Source organism: Triticum aestivum, chromosome 7B (genome assembly GCF_018294505.1).
Source record: "Triticum aestivum cultivar Chinese Spring chromosome 7B, IWGSC CS RefSeq v2.1, whole genome shotgun sequence".
Classification (NCBI taxonomy): domain Eukaryota; kingdom Viridiplantae; phylum Streptophyta; class Magnoliopsida; order Poales; family Poaceae; genus Triticum; species Triticum aestivum.
In genome coordinates this window covers 563730848-563747281 of record NC_057813.1, presented here as the reverse complement: position 1 = coordinate 563747281, position 16434 = coordinate 563730848, and the positions used below count along the sequence as shown (strand labels likewise).

At 43.9% G+C, this 16434-nt stretch overlaps 1 protein-coding gene across 33 annotated transcripts in view; it reads left to right on the top strand.

The window, feature by feature from the left end:
• Positions 1-15280, top strand: part of LOC123157088 (uncharacterized) — a 29337-nt gene extending 14057 nt beyond the window's left edge. For 27 of the 33 annotated variants that reach the window (XR_006478670.1, XR_006478675.1, XR_006478699.1 and 24 more), the window contains 3 exons: positions 2992-3132; positions 3231-3284; positions 3824-4202. Coding sequence is in view for 1 of the 33 variants with exons in the window: in XM_044575329.1 (XP_044431264.1) it covers positions 2992-3132; positions 3231-3258 (169 nt within the window). In the remaining 32 variants the exon portion in view is untranslated. Of the gene's footprint in view, positions 1-110; positions 1238-2991; positions 3133-3230; positions 3285-3823; positions 4574-8764; positions 8784-8894 lie in introns of those variants that run through there. The other 6 variants (XR_006478684.1, XR_006478676.1, XR_006478680.1 and 3 more) reach the window with 6 other exon arrangements.
• Positions 15281-16434: the final 1154 nt, after the last annotated feature.

The window sequence follows — 16434 nt, the reverse complement described above, 5'->3', positions numbered from 1 at the left end:
CTGGGGCATGCACGCATATGTCGTATTGATCTTCCGAGATGTTTTTGTCTTTGCGGCAGGTCTTGCCCACATTCTTATTTGATTCCCTTTCTTCTACTATTTTTCTTCAGAGAGATGGCCATGGCCGCTCGATGCCCGAGCGCCGCCGGCCAAGGACCCGCTCGCATCCAGACCCTCTCCATGCAATCCCCATCTCGCCGGAGACCTGAACCAAGTCCCATCCAGTGCCCGTGCCATTCTTCACCCTCCCGCCCCGCAGCTCCGTAGCCCGAGCGCTTCAGCCGCCTCACGCCCGAAGCAGAGGAGAGGAGCTCCCTGCCACGAGCCTCTCCAGTGCCGGCAAACCAGGCCGACCCCGCCTCCTTCTCGCTTCGTAAGAAATCATATGGGTTTTTCTGTAAAATGCAAAAAAAATGATTCGTTCTTACTTAAAACAGGACTGCGGCTGAAACAGAGTGATGTTTATGCAAAATCGCTAGCGACGACGGACGACAGAAACCCAATTTTCTTTATTATTATTAGGTAAAGGTAAAGATTAAAGTGGCTAAGCTAGAGGCAACGCCGTGCGTTCCCAGCGCCTCGCGTCATCGCTCCCGTTAATAGACACGTGTCCCTGTCTTTTTTCCTGGTTCACTGCCAATTTGCAGCCTGTTTTTTTGGGCTGGTCTGGTCGCTCTATCCTTCCTTTCTTTTTTTTTTGGCCGGTCTGGTCGCTCTATCCTTCCTTTTCTTTCTTCTAGAGAGAACGAGAGAGGGCCAGGGAGAAATAAAGGGGAGCGGGCACCGCTGCCTCCACACGTCCGTCCCTAGCAGCCCCGCGACCAGGCCGCCGCCGCCGCCGCCGCAGCTCCCTCCCCTTCTCCCGCCTCCCCTCCCTCCCCCTTTCCACCTTGATTTGTCCACAGAGGGCGCGACTACAAACCCTAGGCCTGGTCCTTGAGGTTGTTCGGGCTCGGTGGAAACAGCGGGCAGTGCATCAACGATGATCAAGCGCAGCAGGACGGCGCCAGCTCATGCGTAATGGCTCGCCCTCTTCACCACAGCCCCCCTCCTCTCTCCCACGGCAGTGCACGGGAAACAGCATCGTCAGTGCCCCAAGACGGGATCGAGAGTCCCTTAATCACTTCTTTCGTCCTGGGTTGGGTTGTGCCAAGGGTCGGACGTCACCTCGCTGCTGCTAGGCAAGTTGGATTGATCCCGTGAAGCTACTCCCCAGCTTCTCCACAAAAGCCACTAAGTATTTGCCTCTCTATTTTCTTTTCATAATTAAATACTGTCACTGTATGGATAACTCTTATTGTGGAAAGAGCTATTTACTCTATAATGGATAGGTAGAGCCAAAGAAAATACATGCTTTAATCAGTACATGATTTGCAGCTCTGTCATGCATACTTATAGGAATATGAGTATTGGATGGTTGGGAATTTAAGGATATGAAATACTGTCTACACATATCATTTGAAGTGTTGTTCCTGAAACATTATAATCATTATGCTACAATAGATAGAATTTTTCAGCAGAAAGAAGGTGCATATTCTTTTCCATATGTTTTATTAATAAGCATCAATCTTCTCTGTTCTATGCGGAATGGTCCTATGATCATTTGCTTTTATGTATAGAAGTCAAGTCTTGTCACGTAGAAAGATGATATCATCGATGTGCTATATTTCCCAGTCAGCAAAATAGAAAATGAAGCTAGCTAGAAAGGTTGTTTGATGGACGGAAGGGGACCTCCACCGTCGCCATTCTTCTCCCTCCCCGACCTCCCGTCGTCGTGCTCTACAGATCTGGTCATGGCCACAACCGACGTAGCTTCCCCGGCCACCACCGACGACGCCAGCGAGGTGGCCACGGTGGTCGCTGCCGAATCCATGGAGGAGCTCACCCAGGCCTTCTCCTTGTTTTACTCCACGGCTGGGTCTCACCCCGGATCCATGGAGGACCAGTGCTATCTAGCTACGCAATCCCATCTAAGGCAAAGCATCTAGAATTTTTTGTACGAGTCAATTTTATACAGAATATATCTAGGAGGAAGTAATATATGAGTTTTCTTTTAACTTCCTGCTCTTGCTTACTCCAGTATCTTGTTTGTTGACAAAGGAATCAACCAACATTCCCCTGCAGATGGCATCCCACACCGTATTTTTCTGTATCATGCATATGAAAGGAATTTTTTAAATACTAATACACAGATTTCTCTTTACCCCTTCTGAAATTTTAGCTTGTATATCTTGCTTGGTGAAAAGATATTATGTCATCCTACACTGTACTTTCCTGAAACGTGCATATGAAAGGAATCTCTCAAATACTAAAACACAGATATTTCTCTTTACCGGTTCTGTAGTTTTAGCTTCTAAGAAATGCACAACTACTATCTAAACCATTAAAGGTAAATTTCTAAGCAAGCTAAAGCTGTTGCTTCTCAAGAATATGCTATTTTGCAAATCCAAAGTTCAGTTAGAGAAGATAAATGTTGTACGGGGTTCTTGGAATGGACTAAGTTATCTTTTTATGTCAACAGTCTTAGATGATTTCCCTCTGTTGTACAATCATTTGGGTTGTTTTTGCATAGTATGTGCATGCTTGATAGGAATAACTAGCTCTCAGATAATTCTTGGTGAGGCATGTCAGCATGACGTCCATTCCTCGTGTAAATAACTGAATTTGGCATTTGCAATGTATTCTATGAGCATGTGTACAGGCCTTGTTAGCTAGATAAATTTTCCCTGATTGTTGTTAGCGGCCTGATCACCTGTTATGCTACCCATTGTCTAAATGGAGGGCGAATCTTCTTTCTGATTCTTGGAGAATTAAATATACTATCGAGACATTCACAAAGGGCGTCCCTGATGCAAGGATGTACTTGAATACTCAGGAGACAAGGGAAAATTGTATATGTTACCTAAATAGGGTTTCCATGTTATTTATTTATTTGTGCTGCTTTTGTGCAGCAATTAGATTTTGTGACACTAATATTGTTGTTTGTTGCAGGCACGGTATTCACAATAGCGTCCTATTTCAACGGCTCAAACTGTTGGTCCTCGCATGGCAATGTTCCCTGCCGGTGTTCGTGGAGTTGGTCTACAACAATTTTATGGCCAGCAACCTTCAACGTTTATTAACCCACTACAGGTGAGCAGAGTTAACTTTTTTTCCCTGATGGATGCAGACCTTGTTAGCTAGCTGAATTTGATATTGATACTTGATTTTGCTAAACACAATGTGTGTAGATATAGAGAAAGAAGAGAAGAAGAATAACCTTGAAGATTTTGGTGAAGAACAAGGTCAATTCTCTCTCTCTAACAAAGTCACGTTTGTTCCTGCATTTTGATATTATGATTTATTTTATGCCTCTTGATATTTACTAGCTCTCCTCTAAGATTGCCTAACTAGCATACATATCCGAGCTAAGACATAAGAGTTTAAATTTGTACATGTGAGCTGCACATTAAGATACTATCAGCATTGTTTAACAACACTGTTGTTTATTACTCGGGTTTGTAAATACTAAATAGTAATCCATACCATTGGTACGTACGTTACTGCAGAAGCAGTACTATTGATTTAGATGTAGTAACTGCGTCAATCTGAACCTTTTGGCAAGTTCATGCATTAACGTTAGGGTCCATCGATGAAACAAATCCCAAACATATGAATCGTGAAGCACGTCGCCGGAGTAAGGGAAAAAATTGTTGGAGTTGAAGCACATCATGTAGGAGAGTCGGGATAGGTCGTGGTCATAGCAGCCGCGTGCAAGCATAGAGGAGTATGGTGTTTACGCTAATTACTTATACATTGATATTATTGTTTGATGACTCTGAAGGAAGAAGAAAATGGCAAAGAATCCATCAAAATTCATGGTGTGGATGTGAAAGGTTGGGGGATTTTCAGATGGATGCGCCATTGATGGTGGTTGCGAGCTTGGCGGCAAGCTTGGATCGGGAAGGTAGAGGTAGTGGGTGAAGAGGAGGACGAAGAAGAGTGCTTGAAGGGTAGAAAATAAATTAACAATGCTGCCTAATATAGTAAAATGCATTAGTTAAGATTCTAAAGATGTATATTTGGGATAATTGACGTTGAAGCACTAGCATATTTATACCCCTGTTGCAATACACGGGCTTATTAGTTCAAATTTATTTTCTTTAAGGGTTTTTGTAGGGACGGTGTGTATCGCACTTAGAGAAAAGCTCTATAATTTAATATTTTGTCTTCACGTCTTGCTTGCGCACCGCATAATCATATTGTCCACAAATAACACCAGTTATACGTCTCTATCTACCAATGCATACTTGCACTGTTAGTCTAAGAATCAGTCTTTGGGACACAGAGGAGACGTCACAGGCAAGGAGGGAGGGGATGTTTGCCTACCGTCAGAGGGTGGGTGAAGGAAGGGAGGAGTAATAAGACGGTGCATGCAGAATTCAACTGGTATGAATATGAAAATATGTAGACGGATGACGTCTATTGTGGCATTCACTAAATAATTATCTATTTGATTTATTCACTAATATCTGTTTGAATCAGGCATGTACACGTGAGGGAGAGAAGAGGAGAGGAACATTGACATTTTTCATGCTTTGGACAAACATTTTTATTCATAGCTTTCTTTTTCCATGGGAGCACATGAGCGTGGTGCCGTCGTGGTAGAGCTTGGGATGAAGGGTGGGTCCAATATAGAATCAGGAGGTATTAACATCAAGATGGGAAAGCGGTTGCCGCCCTTATCCCTTTACTGGCCGGCCATAGCGGCATTGATCACTGGCTCACTTAAAACACAAGTTGATGGACTTTGTGATCAGAGTGAGGGTTGAGTGAGCAGGGGATGGGAGCTGCGGTTGAGAGTGAGCGGGATGGAGGTTGCGGTTGGTCTGTTCAGTTACAGATCTGCCTTGTTGGCTCGGGGGCGTCACATGCCTCCTCCCCCTTGATGGTAGTGGCGGAACGACACAAATACGAGGGTGGGTGTGTGTGGGGGGTGGGGGTGGGGGGGGGGGATTAGGGCGGAGAGCAGAGCAGGAATTACGCGGGACTCCTCCTTGACGGTCCATGTGGAAGTACGGTATGAAGGAGAGAGGGCTCATGGCGAAACTAAGGTGATCATCATGCTGTTTTAGAGAGAGGGCTCCAACATGAAATGTCCTGCTACGGCAAAACCAAGCGGGAAGGGAGGGTCCGACAGGAAAAGGAGAGAATGATAACATCAAGGATAGTCCAGACAGCCACATCTCTCCCCACATATGTGCTACGTTTGGGGGAACCCAGACCAGAAGGTAGAATTTTGGGGAGCCTGTTGGGTGTCTGTTTGATATCCGAACATGCTTGGATGTACGAGGGAGTAATAAGGTTTGACTTTCAAGATGATTTAATCATTTGCCTGGTTCATTTGTATGCATTTTAGCCTGTAGAGTAAATAGCATAAAACTACTACAATTAGGGTTATGGTTTCAGAAAACTACCGTAATTCTTTTTTTCGTTAATAACTATCAAGTTAGGGGTCGGCTGTTTCAAAAAACCTAAATTGCCAAGTGCTTATCAATTGATCATGATTATGACAGTTGAGGCCCACACCTAAGATAACTGTTTGTTTAACAGTTAGTTTGACTGTTGACTTACATGTGGGGCCCACATGTAAGCTTCCTCTTCCTCTTCCTCTTCTCTTTCTTCTTTCTCTTCCTTATCTTTCTTTCTCTTCTCTCCTCTCCTCCTGTGATCTCTCCTGAGCCGGCGACCCTCTCCACCCGAGCAGGTGACCCTCCCATCCCCTCCCTAGCCGGCGACAACCCTCCCCTCCCTTCCCCATGGCTGTGGTACGAGCTCGCCGGAGCTTCTGGTGTTGGAGGTGGCGACGAGGAGGCCGGATGAAGTGCGGTGCGTTGCTCGAGGGCCTTTCGGCGGCCGTACCAGAGGCCGGCCTCGTCCGCGGCGGCAGGTGGCGCGCGCTCCAGCAGCGGCGTAGGCCGTCCACGTCGTCGTCAGTGGCGAGCTCGAGGAGGCCGGCGAAGGCGTCGATGGTGGCCGCAGGTGAGGTGCTTGGCCATCTCGGTGACGGCGGCGGCTGCATTATTCTCGGGCGTGGAGGCGGACACATAGAAGACGGTTGGGCATGGCGGCGGTCGCACAGGCAAGGTAGAGCGCCATGCCCAGGAGCAGCGGCAGTGGTCGGCAAGGAGCTCTGCCTGGAGAAGCCCTGCCTTCGTGCCCTTTCGCCTGGCCTGCGACCTCGTCGACCCGTCTCCTTCCGTAACCCGCAACCTGGCCGCCGGTGAGCTGTCGGCGCCGTTCCTCAGGGTGGGCGCTTATTCTTCGAAGGACCTGATTGCTTTTGCTGAAAACATACAGTGATTCGATTGCTTTTTTTAAAACTTGCAGGGACCTGATTGATTTTTCATTTTTTACAGAAAAAGGGTCCACATGTAAGTTAATGGTCAAACTAAACGGTCAAACAAACTGTTATATTATGTATGTGCCCCAACTGTCATAATCGTGATCAATTGATAAGCACTCAGTGATTTGGGTTTTTTGAAACAGCCGACCCCTAACTTGGTCCTAACTTGGTATCAGCGGAAAAAAAATCTGGTAGTTTTTTGGAACCCTAACCTGAATTGTACTCCCTCCGTCCCAAAATTCTTGTCTTAGATTTGTCTAGATACGGATGTTTTTAATACTAAAACGTAACTTGATACATCCGTATTTAGACAACTATAAGACAAGAATTTTGGAACGGAGAGAGTAGTAGTTTTATGCTATTTACTCTAGCCCGTAGCAAGGCATGGGCGTTTTACTAGTATCAATATGTTTCTGTCTTTTCTTGTCGTGTAGTATGTCATGTCCCAACCTATGATTGGGTTGAGAACATGATGGTGATTCGGATACAACAGGAAATGGGGTGAGAAATCAGAAGAATCAGAGTATGGGATGGGGATTAGCAAAGCATGAGATGGGGAAAGAGACGAACTGAAGGAAGGAGAAGGTGCCTTGTTTCATTTACTGATCGATGATCGATGCCTCTCTCAGGAGTACAAGCACATGACTTATACTACTAGCACCAAACCCACACAACGTTGGCCCATGGCCCATATCAAAGCCCAGGTCCAGGTTATAAACCCGATCATGACAACCCAAAGGTCGGGTGTTACACTCTTCCTCCCTTGAAATTCGGCTTGCCCTCAAGCCGATGATGAACATCCTTGAATCAAGAACGCCGCCACACTTGTAAAGTTGAAGAGCCAATCCGCCTGGATCATATGGTAGTAGTATGTGTTTGGGGATGATCATACTGTGAATCACAAGCTGATGAAAGAAATTGCAATCCTCCCCAGTGTGTTTGGTCGTGCTCAGGACTCCCAACTCAATGCCAATTATCCTAATATTTTCCATTGGACCACCAGGAGGAACATGCTGGCCTGTGTAGAGCTGCACCTTTTCCTTCGCCTTAGGAAGCACCCTTGGTTCCACATTTTGAGTTGCAAGAATGGAACCTGAATCCCCTAATAGGTTACTCCAGCAAGTGCAGACAAGAGGTGCGTAGATGAATTGCAATATAGCTAATCCCTGGCCAAGGAGAGTAGACATGGGAACAACACACAGATTGCACAATGCCTTGAAAATGTCGTTGACCATCAACCGTAGAATATGTCCTGGACTGCCATTGAAGCCATTAAAGAATGCCTATGCAATTACCCATTGGAATTGTTCAGAACAATATAAAAGAGCAGTCCGAAATTTCTCAGAGTTGCACTGTATGCTATCAAGGAAGTCGGACCAGCTGGTGAGTAAAAACACGAGAACCCCTATATCCATGAGAACTTCAACTTGAAGTGGCACACAGGAAATAATGATAACCAGGGCCTCAACTTGAAGCGGCACACCATATCCTGTACCATCTACAGGTGCTAGGCCCATGAGCTTGTTTAGCACTAGAGTTCCAGTAACATGGTAGTCAGACAAGGCTTGAAATAAACAAATCTCCCCGAACAATAGCAACACTAGCCAAGAGTTGAACCAGGAATTTTTAGCACTTGCATGTAAAGTCCACTGTGAAGGGGAGTCTTGGCGCAGTGGTAAAGCTGCTGCCTTGTGACCATGAGGTCATGGGTTCAAGTCCTGGAAACAGCCTCTTATAGAAATGTAGGAAAATGCTACGTACTATAGACCCAAAGTGGTCGGACCCTTCCCTAGACCCTGCGCAAGCGGGAGCTAGATGCACCAGGTTGCCCTTTTTTTTTTCATGTAAAGTCCACTGTGCATCTACGTGGTGGCCAAGAAAGCAATTCTGTAGCTTGTTCATGTATTGCACAAGTAACTTCTCAATAAACGGCAAATGCTACCATTTTGCCAAACTGGAACTCCCTCTAGGAATTCTTCAATCAAAGAGGGTGCTCTTCATTTATATTCCAACTGAGTGCTATCCTCCATGAAATCTATCATAAGAAGAACAGATGCAGATCAACTTGGCAATAATTTTAGGACTGGACAAGTGTCAAAGTCTTGCACAGGAGTTCTAAATATTTGTTGCACAGACCACACATTAGCTTCTAAGGAACTAGGTAGTTGTAGTTGTACCCACGGAATAGCTGACAACCAATTTTCAGCAATCAAACGACCCCCCTTCAAGCTGCTCGCCATATTATCAGTGCCTCCCATCACAGTTTGCATGGTCACCAGTAATACCCACCATTTACTGTGAATTATGACGTAGAAAGAATATTCAGCTGTACTAGCAAACTTCAGTGATAAGTATTCCAGGTTTGTTATTGCGTTGCAGACTGTGGAATCACTACTGTATGCATTTCTTACCACTAAACTGTAGCAGTTGAACACAAATTCAGTGGTTGAAATGTCATGAGAGATACCTGTAACTCTTCTCAAGATTAACCGAGCATAGCTGTGCACAGTTTCACATCCTTCACTGCTATCAGGAGGTTCAGCCGGTGGTCGAAGACAATCAAGATGAGCTGGTTGTACTAGAGAAAAATGCCATTCAACAGTCTTCAGTTCAGTGTACCAGCCAAATAAGAGGTCTCTAGACAAAAGTTCAGCTTCCCAGTTAAGCTCTGTATTGACAACCTCACTGGCCTCAAGGAACTGGCTGTGAGCTGCAACAATTGTACTAGCTGGCTGCACATATTGAGTACATGACCAACATTTCTTACACCTCCAGAACACATCATCCAAGCACAGTTTTCTTGCGAAAAGAATGCCCAATAGCACTTTGGGGTAAATTACTTGAGAAGACAACAACCATAGCAGCTTTGGCTGTAGCAATGGAAAACAGTTCCACATCTTCCCAATGTCAAACAGAAGAAAACTCCAGGGCCGGACCATGTGTGAAATGTCGAGCAGATTCCCAATAGAGTATGTGAAATGCTTCATAATTATGACGGAGAAGATATTGTTCTTTGCACCTGTTGTGCTGCAGTGTGACAATTTTACCTTGTTGCCTCAAATAGAATACCTTTGATGGAACGTCCTCCACTTAAGCACATAAATGTAACTCAGATTGTGTGCACCGTCACAAGATGCAACGATAACACTGAAAGTTGGCTCGTCATTCACTGTGTTGTGCATGTACAGAATAAATGGGTGATGGACTTGGCTCAATGATTTCATTTCTGCCCAACATAATCGCATGGCCTGATTACCTGCTGCACAACCATGAAAGCGCTTCTCTGACTTCTCTTCTCCGATAGATTTCTTTACGACATAACAATGTACACACTGTTCCCCAGATATATTTTAATTGATGTCTACCATTTAGAAAATTGGTCATCAGAGAACTAGGTGCAACCTTACTCCAAAATAGGTTCAGAAGAGAACCGACAGCCAAGACTTGCATAAGAATTTCAATGCCATGTCGTTCAACAGAAAAAAGAGCTGCAGAAAGTGCACTTGCTGGCTGCACTATATCGGACAACCATTTCATAAGCCTCGAGAGTACATCAGCCAGACACCACATCACACTGTAATTGCGTAGAGCATTGATAAGGATACTACTAGGAGAGTGTGAGAGATGACTCACGAATTGCAGCGCCTTCGAATCTGTTGTGTCAAGAGTTACTTCTATGGACGAACAGGGAACCACAATCCTGTTCGATGGCATGGTGGCACTAGGTGGCGGTTCGGCAATAGCGCCGCGAGCTGTACTTGTGTGCTCATCAATGAATGACAGCCATGGCGAAGGTCTGAGTACTTGCCCTTGTTGCTTGATACGTGGAGTCACACCTAGCTGAAACGTGGGTTTCAGCACGCCAATGTCGTCATCAAAGCATAAGGTCGCGCACCTTGTCGGCGCCATGGTGTCCAACTCGAGAACGGAAAATGGCCGCTCCGGTAGGTCTGGTGCTGTCACTGGAGGAGTTGTGGAGGATGGCGTCACACTCCACAGGACATCAAGCTCGGGGGAGACGTCGGTGAGGGTCTCCGTAGGCGTGAGGCCGTGAACCCCATGGTCAAAGCCATCGTCAATCTCCTCAGCATCCACCGCCTCATCCTTCATGATTTGTTCCTCCGAGCAAGGGACGATGCTCTGGTGATGCTGGAGAGCGATTGCGACCGCACGACTGCTTGAATATCCGTGTGCAAGCCCTCGAGGTACTGGTGGACGAAGCACTTGATGATTAGGGTGGGGTTGAGATCTAGTACGCGATGTACGTGTTCCCATAATGTTGTCGTGTACTCGGCCACGATTGCAGTCTACTTTAGCCCGAGCAGCGAGCACAAGCGCATGTTGTACTTCGGCGACACGTCCTGGATGTCAAGGATGCAGGCACGCTCGTAGATGCACCGCCCATGCAAAGCGAGAGCCCGCGCTGCTCCGCGTCTTGATCGAAGTTGAACCACCGCGTCCACATGATTGATTCTTTGGAACACGGAGATCTTCACCACACCATATGCTGCAAACACCTGCTGCAGCAGCATCTCCTCAGTGACCGGGTAGTATACATGGTGCACGGTGCCGCAGAGAACGTCGCCGGTGAACACCTCTTGGTGGCTCGACATTTCGTTGAACACCTGGTAGGCAGGAAGTGGGTGGTGATTTTTTTGTGGCTCTGAATACCATATTGTCATGTCCCAACCTATGATTGGGTTGAGAACATGATGGTGACTCGAATACAATAGGAAATGGGGGAGAAATCAGAAGAATCAGAGCATGGGATGGGAATTAGCAAAGCATGAGATGGGGAAAGAGACGAACTGAAGGAAGGTGAAGGTGCCTTGTTTCATTTACTGATCGATGCCCCTCTCAGGAGTACAAGCACATGACTTATACTACTAGCACCAAACACACACAACGTTGGCCCATGGCCCATATCAAAGCCCAGGTCCAGGTTATAAACTCGATCGTGACAACCCAAAGGTGGGGTGTTACATAGTACTTACCTCCTTCGTTTTGATGCGGATGCAATCTTGAAAATTCCTTTTTGTACATGCAACACCGAGGACTTTTGGGCGTGGTTCCCAGAGAAAAAAGGAAACTTCAGCGTACAGATTCCTATCAAAAACCAAACTCCAGAGGGAGGATTGGTTGGAAGGTAGAAGTGGAACGTCAAGTACGGCAGTTGAGAAGTCATGGACCGAGTTGTGGAAAAGTGCGATGCCCTCGAAGATTAAAGTTTTCCTATGGAGGCTGGCTCGTCACTCGCTTCCTACTACGGATGTACTTCATCATCGAAATATGGCTGCTCAGAATGCATGCCCATTGTGTGGTGCTGAAGATTCATGGAGGCACGCTTTGCTCTCATGCTCCATGTCAAGTTGTGTGTGGGCTTTGGCCGACGATGAACTCGTCTCTAAGATGTCAGAGTTTCAAGATTCTAGCGCCAAGGTGTGGCTGTTCGAGCTATCTAAATTGTTAGACCACACGAGCTTCACTAAAATGGTTGTTACATTATGGGCAATGTGGTTTGCAAGAAGGAAGGCTGTTTATGAGGGGATTTTTCAAAACCCGCAGCAAACTATTGGGTTCGTGAACACCTTCATAGCTGAACTAGACCAAATTACAATGAGTCGGGCTAAGGTTGATGCGCCGAGAGTAATCCAAGCACAGCCGAACTGTGGCTACCTCCAACGCAGGGAATGATGAAGTTGAATGTGGATGGAGCCATAGTGAGAGGCAGACGAGGAGGGGTGGCTGCAGCTGTATGTCGAAACAGCGATGGCACCTACCTTGGATCGTCGGCGATTGTTTACCGCGGTATGACGGACCCAGTGATTCTCGAGACATATGCTTGCACGGAAGCGCTATCACTAGCCAAGGATCTCGCTATTCAGAGCCTCACGGTGGCCTCGGATTGCCAAGGGGTCATCAACGACATCAAATTGGGGACTAGGGGTCCTCATGCAGCTATCATACATGAAATAATGGCTCGTAGTTCTAGTTTTCTTTCCTGCAGTTTTGTGCATGAGCGTAGAAATCATAATTTCGAGGCTCACAATCTCGCCAAATTTGCTTGTAATTTAGGCATAGGTAGACATGTTTGGTTGGGTGTCCCTCATGACCCAAATCTTGTACCTATGAACATCATTGCGAATCAATAAAGTCGGCGAGATTTCTCAAAAAAAAAATACATAGTACTTACCTCCTCGGATATTGTCTTCGGAGGCCGAGCTCCATGAAGCTCGATTTTGAAAATTTTGAATTTTGTCAAATTTCATATTTTCTACATTTCAAAAAATTCTGAAAAAAACAACACATATACATGAAGGCATGACACATGTGTATAAATTTTCAGGGCAAAATAAGTTGAAATGAGGGCAGTGCAAAAAGGACAAATCTGGGCCTTTTTAACACATGATACTATTCATCCTCCGAGGCCATGAATTTGTCTTTTTTGTACATGTCACACTTCAATGTTTTTCATTCTAAAATTTCACACACATAGACATAACATACTCCCTCCGTTCCGAATTACTTGTCGCATGTATGGATGTATCTAGATGTATTTTAGTTCTAGATACATCCATTTCTGCGACGAGTAATTTGGAACGGAGGGAGTACTTGTTTACTTGCACAATTTTTTTCAGTTTTTTTTAAACCAAAAAGTTCAAATTTTGATTTATTTTCAAAAAAAGGCCTCCATGGCTCCCGGGAGCCAAACGTTCGCTCTCTTACCTCCTACGTTATAACGATATAAAGTATAGCAACGGAAGGAAACCAAAACAGATTGGTGCTAAAGCTCCTAGGCCGACCCAGTGGCAGGCTCCTGCCACAGGATGTGTTAAGATCAATGTAGATACTGCGGCCCTAAGGTATGCTAGATTTGGGGCCGTTGGGGCGATTTGCAGAAGTTCAGAGGAATTATTCTTCATTGGGTGGGATGGCAATCAATTTTTTTTCTTATTTGTTAAGTTTATAAATTAACAAATAAGACAGGAAAGAGTAAATATTCGCCCGCGAAATTCTTATTGAATTAGAATACTTTACCGCGATTCAATAAGAGTAAAAATAAGGATTTTTTTAAGAAGGATTACATTATCTATACATATAGAATTTAGATAAATATACACACATCTGGATATATTCTAGATCTTCTTTGACTATGTATTATATTTTTCTGTTTTAACAAATTCAATATAAAAAAACCCGAACTTTTTCTATTATCTATTAATGTGTATCTATCCGTACCGTAATATTTTAGAATATTATGAATTAGAGAAATTTACATGCTTTCTCATTCCATTCGCGAGGAGCTGGATGAGAAGAAACTCTCATGTCCAGTTTTGCAGTAGAGATGGAACTAAGAAAGAAAACCATTGACTATAACCCCAAAAGAACCAGATTTCGCAAACAACATAGAGGAAGAATGAAAGGAAAATTCGAAAATCCTGCCGAGGCAATCATATTTGTTTTGATAGATATGCTCTTCAAGCACTTGAACCCGCTTGGATCACGGCGAGACAGATAGAAGCAGGACGAAGAGCAATAACACGATATGCACGTCGTGGTGGAGAAATATGGGTACGTATATTTCCCGACAAACCGGTTACACTATGACCCACGGAAACACGTATGGGCTCGGGGAAGGGGTCCCCTGAATATTGGGTATCCGTTGTTAAACCTGGTCGTATACTTTATGAAAGGGGGGGAGTATCTGAAACTGTAGCTAGAGCAGCTATCTCCATAGCTGCTAGTAAAATGCCCATACGAAGTCGATTTATTCGATTAGAGATATAGAACCCTAAAAGGGGTATGGAAGATAAAAAAAATGCCCGGTTTTTCTTTCTAGAAAGACAATATTTCTTTCATCCTTTTGCATTGAAATAACAAATTGAAATCAAAATAATATGATTCAACCTCAGACCCTTTTAAATGTAGCAGATAATAGTGGAGCTCGAAAATTGATGTGTATTCGAGTCATAGGAGCTGCTGGTAATCAGCGATATGCTCGTATTGGTGATGTTATTGTTGCTGTAATCAAAGACGCATTGCCCCAAATGCCTCTAGAAAGATCCGAAGTAATTCGAGCTGTAATGGTACGTACATGTAAAGAGTTCAAATGCGAAGACGGTATAATAATCCGCTATGATGACAATGCTGCGGTTATAATTGATCAAAAAGGCAATCCAAAAGGAACTCGAGTTTTTGGCGCGATTGCCGAGGAATTGAGAGGATTGAATTTTACCAAAATAGTTTCATTAGCTCCTGAAGTATTATAAATACTAGTAGGCGAAATTGAGATCAAAGAATTAATTTAGTAGATTGTGTTTTACGTATATGTTTTAAAATCCAAAATGAAAAAAAAAAAACATGTTGATTATAGAAAAATTAGGAGGAACCTAGAATTAGAGTCTTATGGGCAAGGACACTAGTGCTGATTTACTAACCTCTATAAGAAATGCGGACATGAATAAAAAAGGAACAGTTCGAGTAGTATCTACAAATATTACCGAAAACATTGTGAAAATACTTCTACGAGAGGGTTTTATTGAAAGTGTTCGGAAACATCAGGAACGTAACAGATATTTCTTGGTTTCAACTTTGCGACATCAAAAGAGAAAGACTAGAAAAGGAATATATAGAACAAGAACCTTTTTAAAGCGTATCAGCCGACCCGGCTTACGAATTTATACCAACTATCAAGGAATTCCTAAAGTTTTGGGTGGAATGGGAATTGCTATTCTTTCTACTTCTCGAGGAATAATGACAGATCGAGAAGCTCGACTAAACAGAATTGGGGGAGAAGTCTTATGTTATATATGGTAATCGCCCCGCCTATAGTGCTCGAATTCTATCTCGCCCTTCCTATTTTTAAAATAAAAATAGAAAAATAGGAGAAAAAAATATGGCAGAAAAAAAATAAGAGAGAAAAAAAAACCGAGAGAAGCAAAAGTAACTTTCGAAGGTTTAGTTACGGAAGCCCTACCCAATGGAATGTTCTGCGTTCGGCTAGAGAATGACACCATCATCCTAGGCAATATTTCAGGAAAGATACGGTCTAGTTCTATACGAATACTGATGGGGGATAGGGTCAAAATTGAAGTAAGTCGTTATGATTCAAGCAAGGGACGTATAATTTATAGACTTCCCCATAAGGATTCGAAGCGTATCCAAGACTCGAAGGATAGCGAAGATTTGAAGGATACCAAAGATTCAAAGGATTAGGTTTTTCTTTTTTTTCTAGGGTAATAAATTCTAAGTTCTAACATTCAAGCGAAGAGACTTATTTTTTCCAAAAGATTAGATTCATAGTTTAAAAAAGGATACGGAAATATGAAAATAAGAGCTTCCGTTCGTAAAATTTGTACAAAATGTCGACTGATTCGTAGGCGTGGACGAATTAGAGTCATTTGCTCTAATCCGAAGCATAAACAAAGACAGGGGTAATCTTTCGAAAAGAACTTTACTTTCTAAAAAGTAAAAAAAAAGTACCCGTGGAAATGTTCCAATCCCAAATAAAAAAAATTTCATTTAAAATAATTAAAGTAAAAGGTTTATTTTACCCGGATATCTTTGTATCTTTTTTTCTTTTTTTATTTCTAACTCATATTTATGAGATAATAAAATATGGCAAAAGCTATACCAAAAATTGGTTCATGTAAGAAAGTGCGTATTGGTTTACGTAGGAATGCACGTTTTAGTTTACGGAAGAGTGCACGTAGAATAACAAATGGGGTTATTCATGTTCAAGCCAGTTTCAACAATACCATTATAACTGTTACAAACCCACAAGGTTGTGTGGTTTTTTGGTCCTCGGCCGATACTTGTGGATTCAAAAGCTCAAGAAAAGCATCACCCTATGCTGGTTAAAGAACAACAGTAGATGCTATTCGTACAGTAGGTTTGCAACAAGCAGAAGTTATGGTAAAGGGCGCTGGTAGTGGAAGAGATGCCGCATTACGAGCCATTGCTAAAAGTGGTGTGCGATTAAAGGGCAATGCTACGCGTCGGCCGGCGGATCCTTTTAGAAGATCCGCCGCCTCACGAGCCGTAGGATC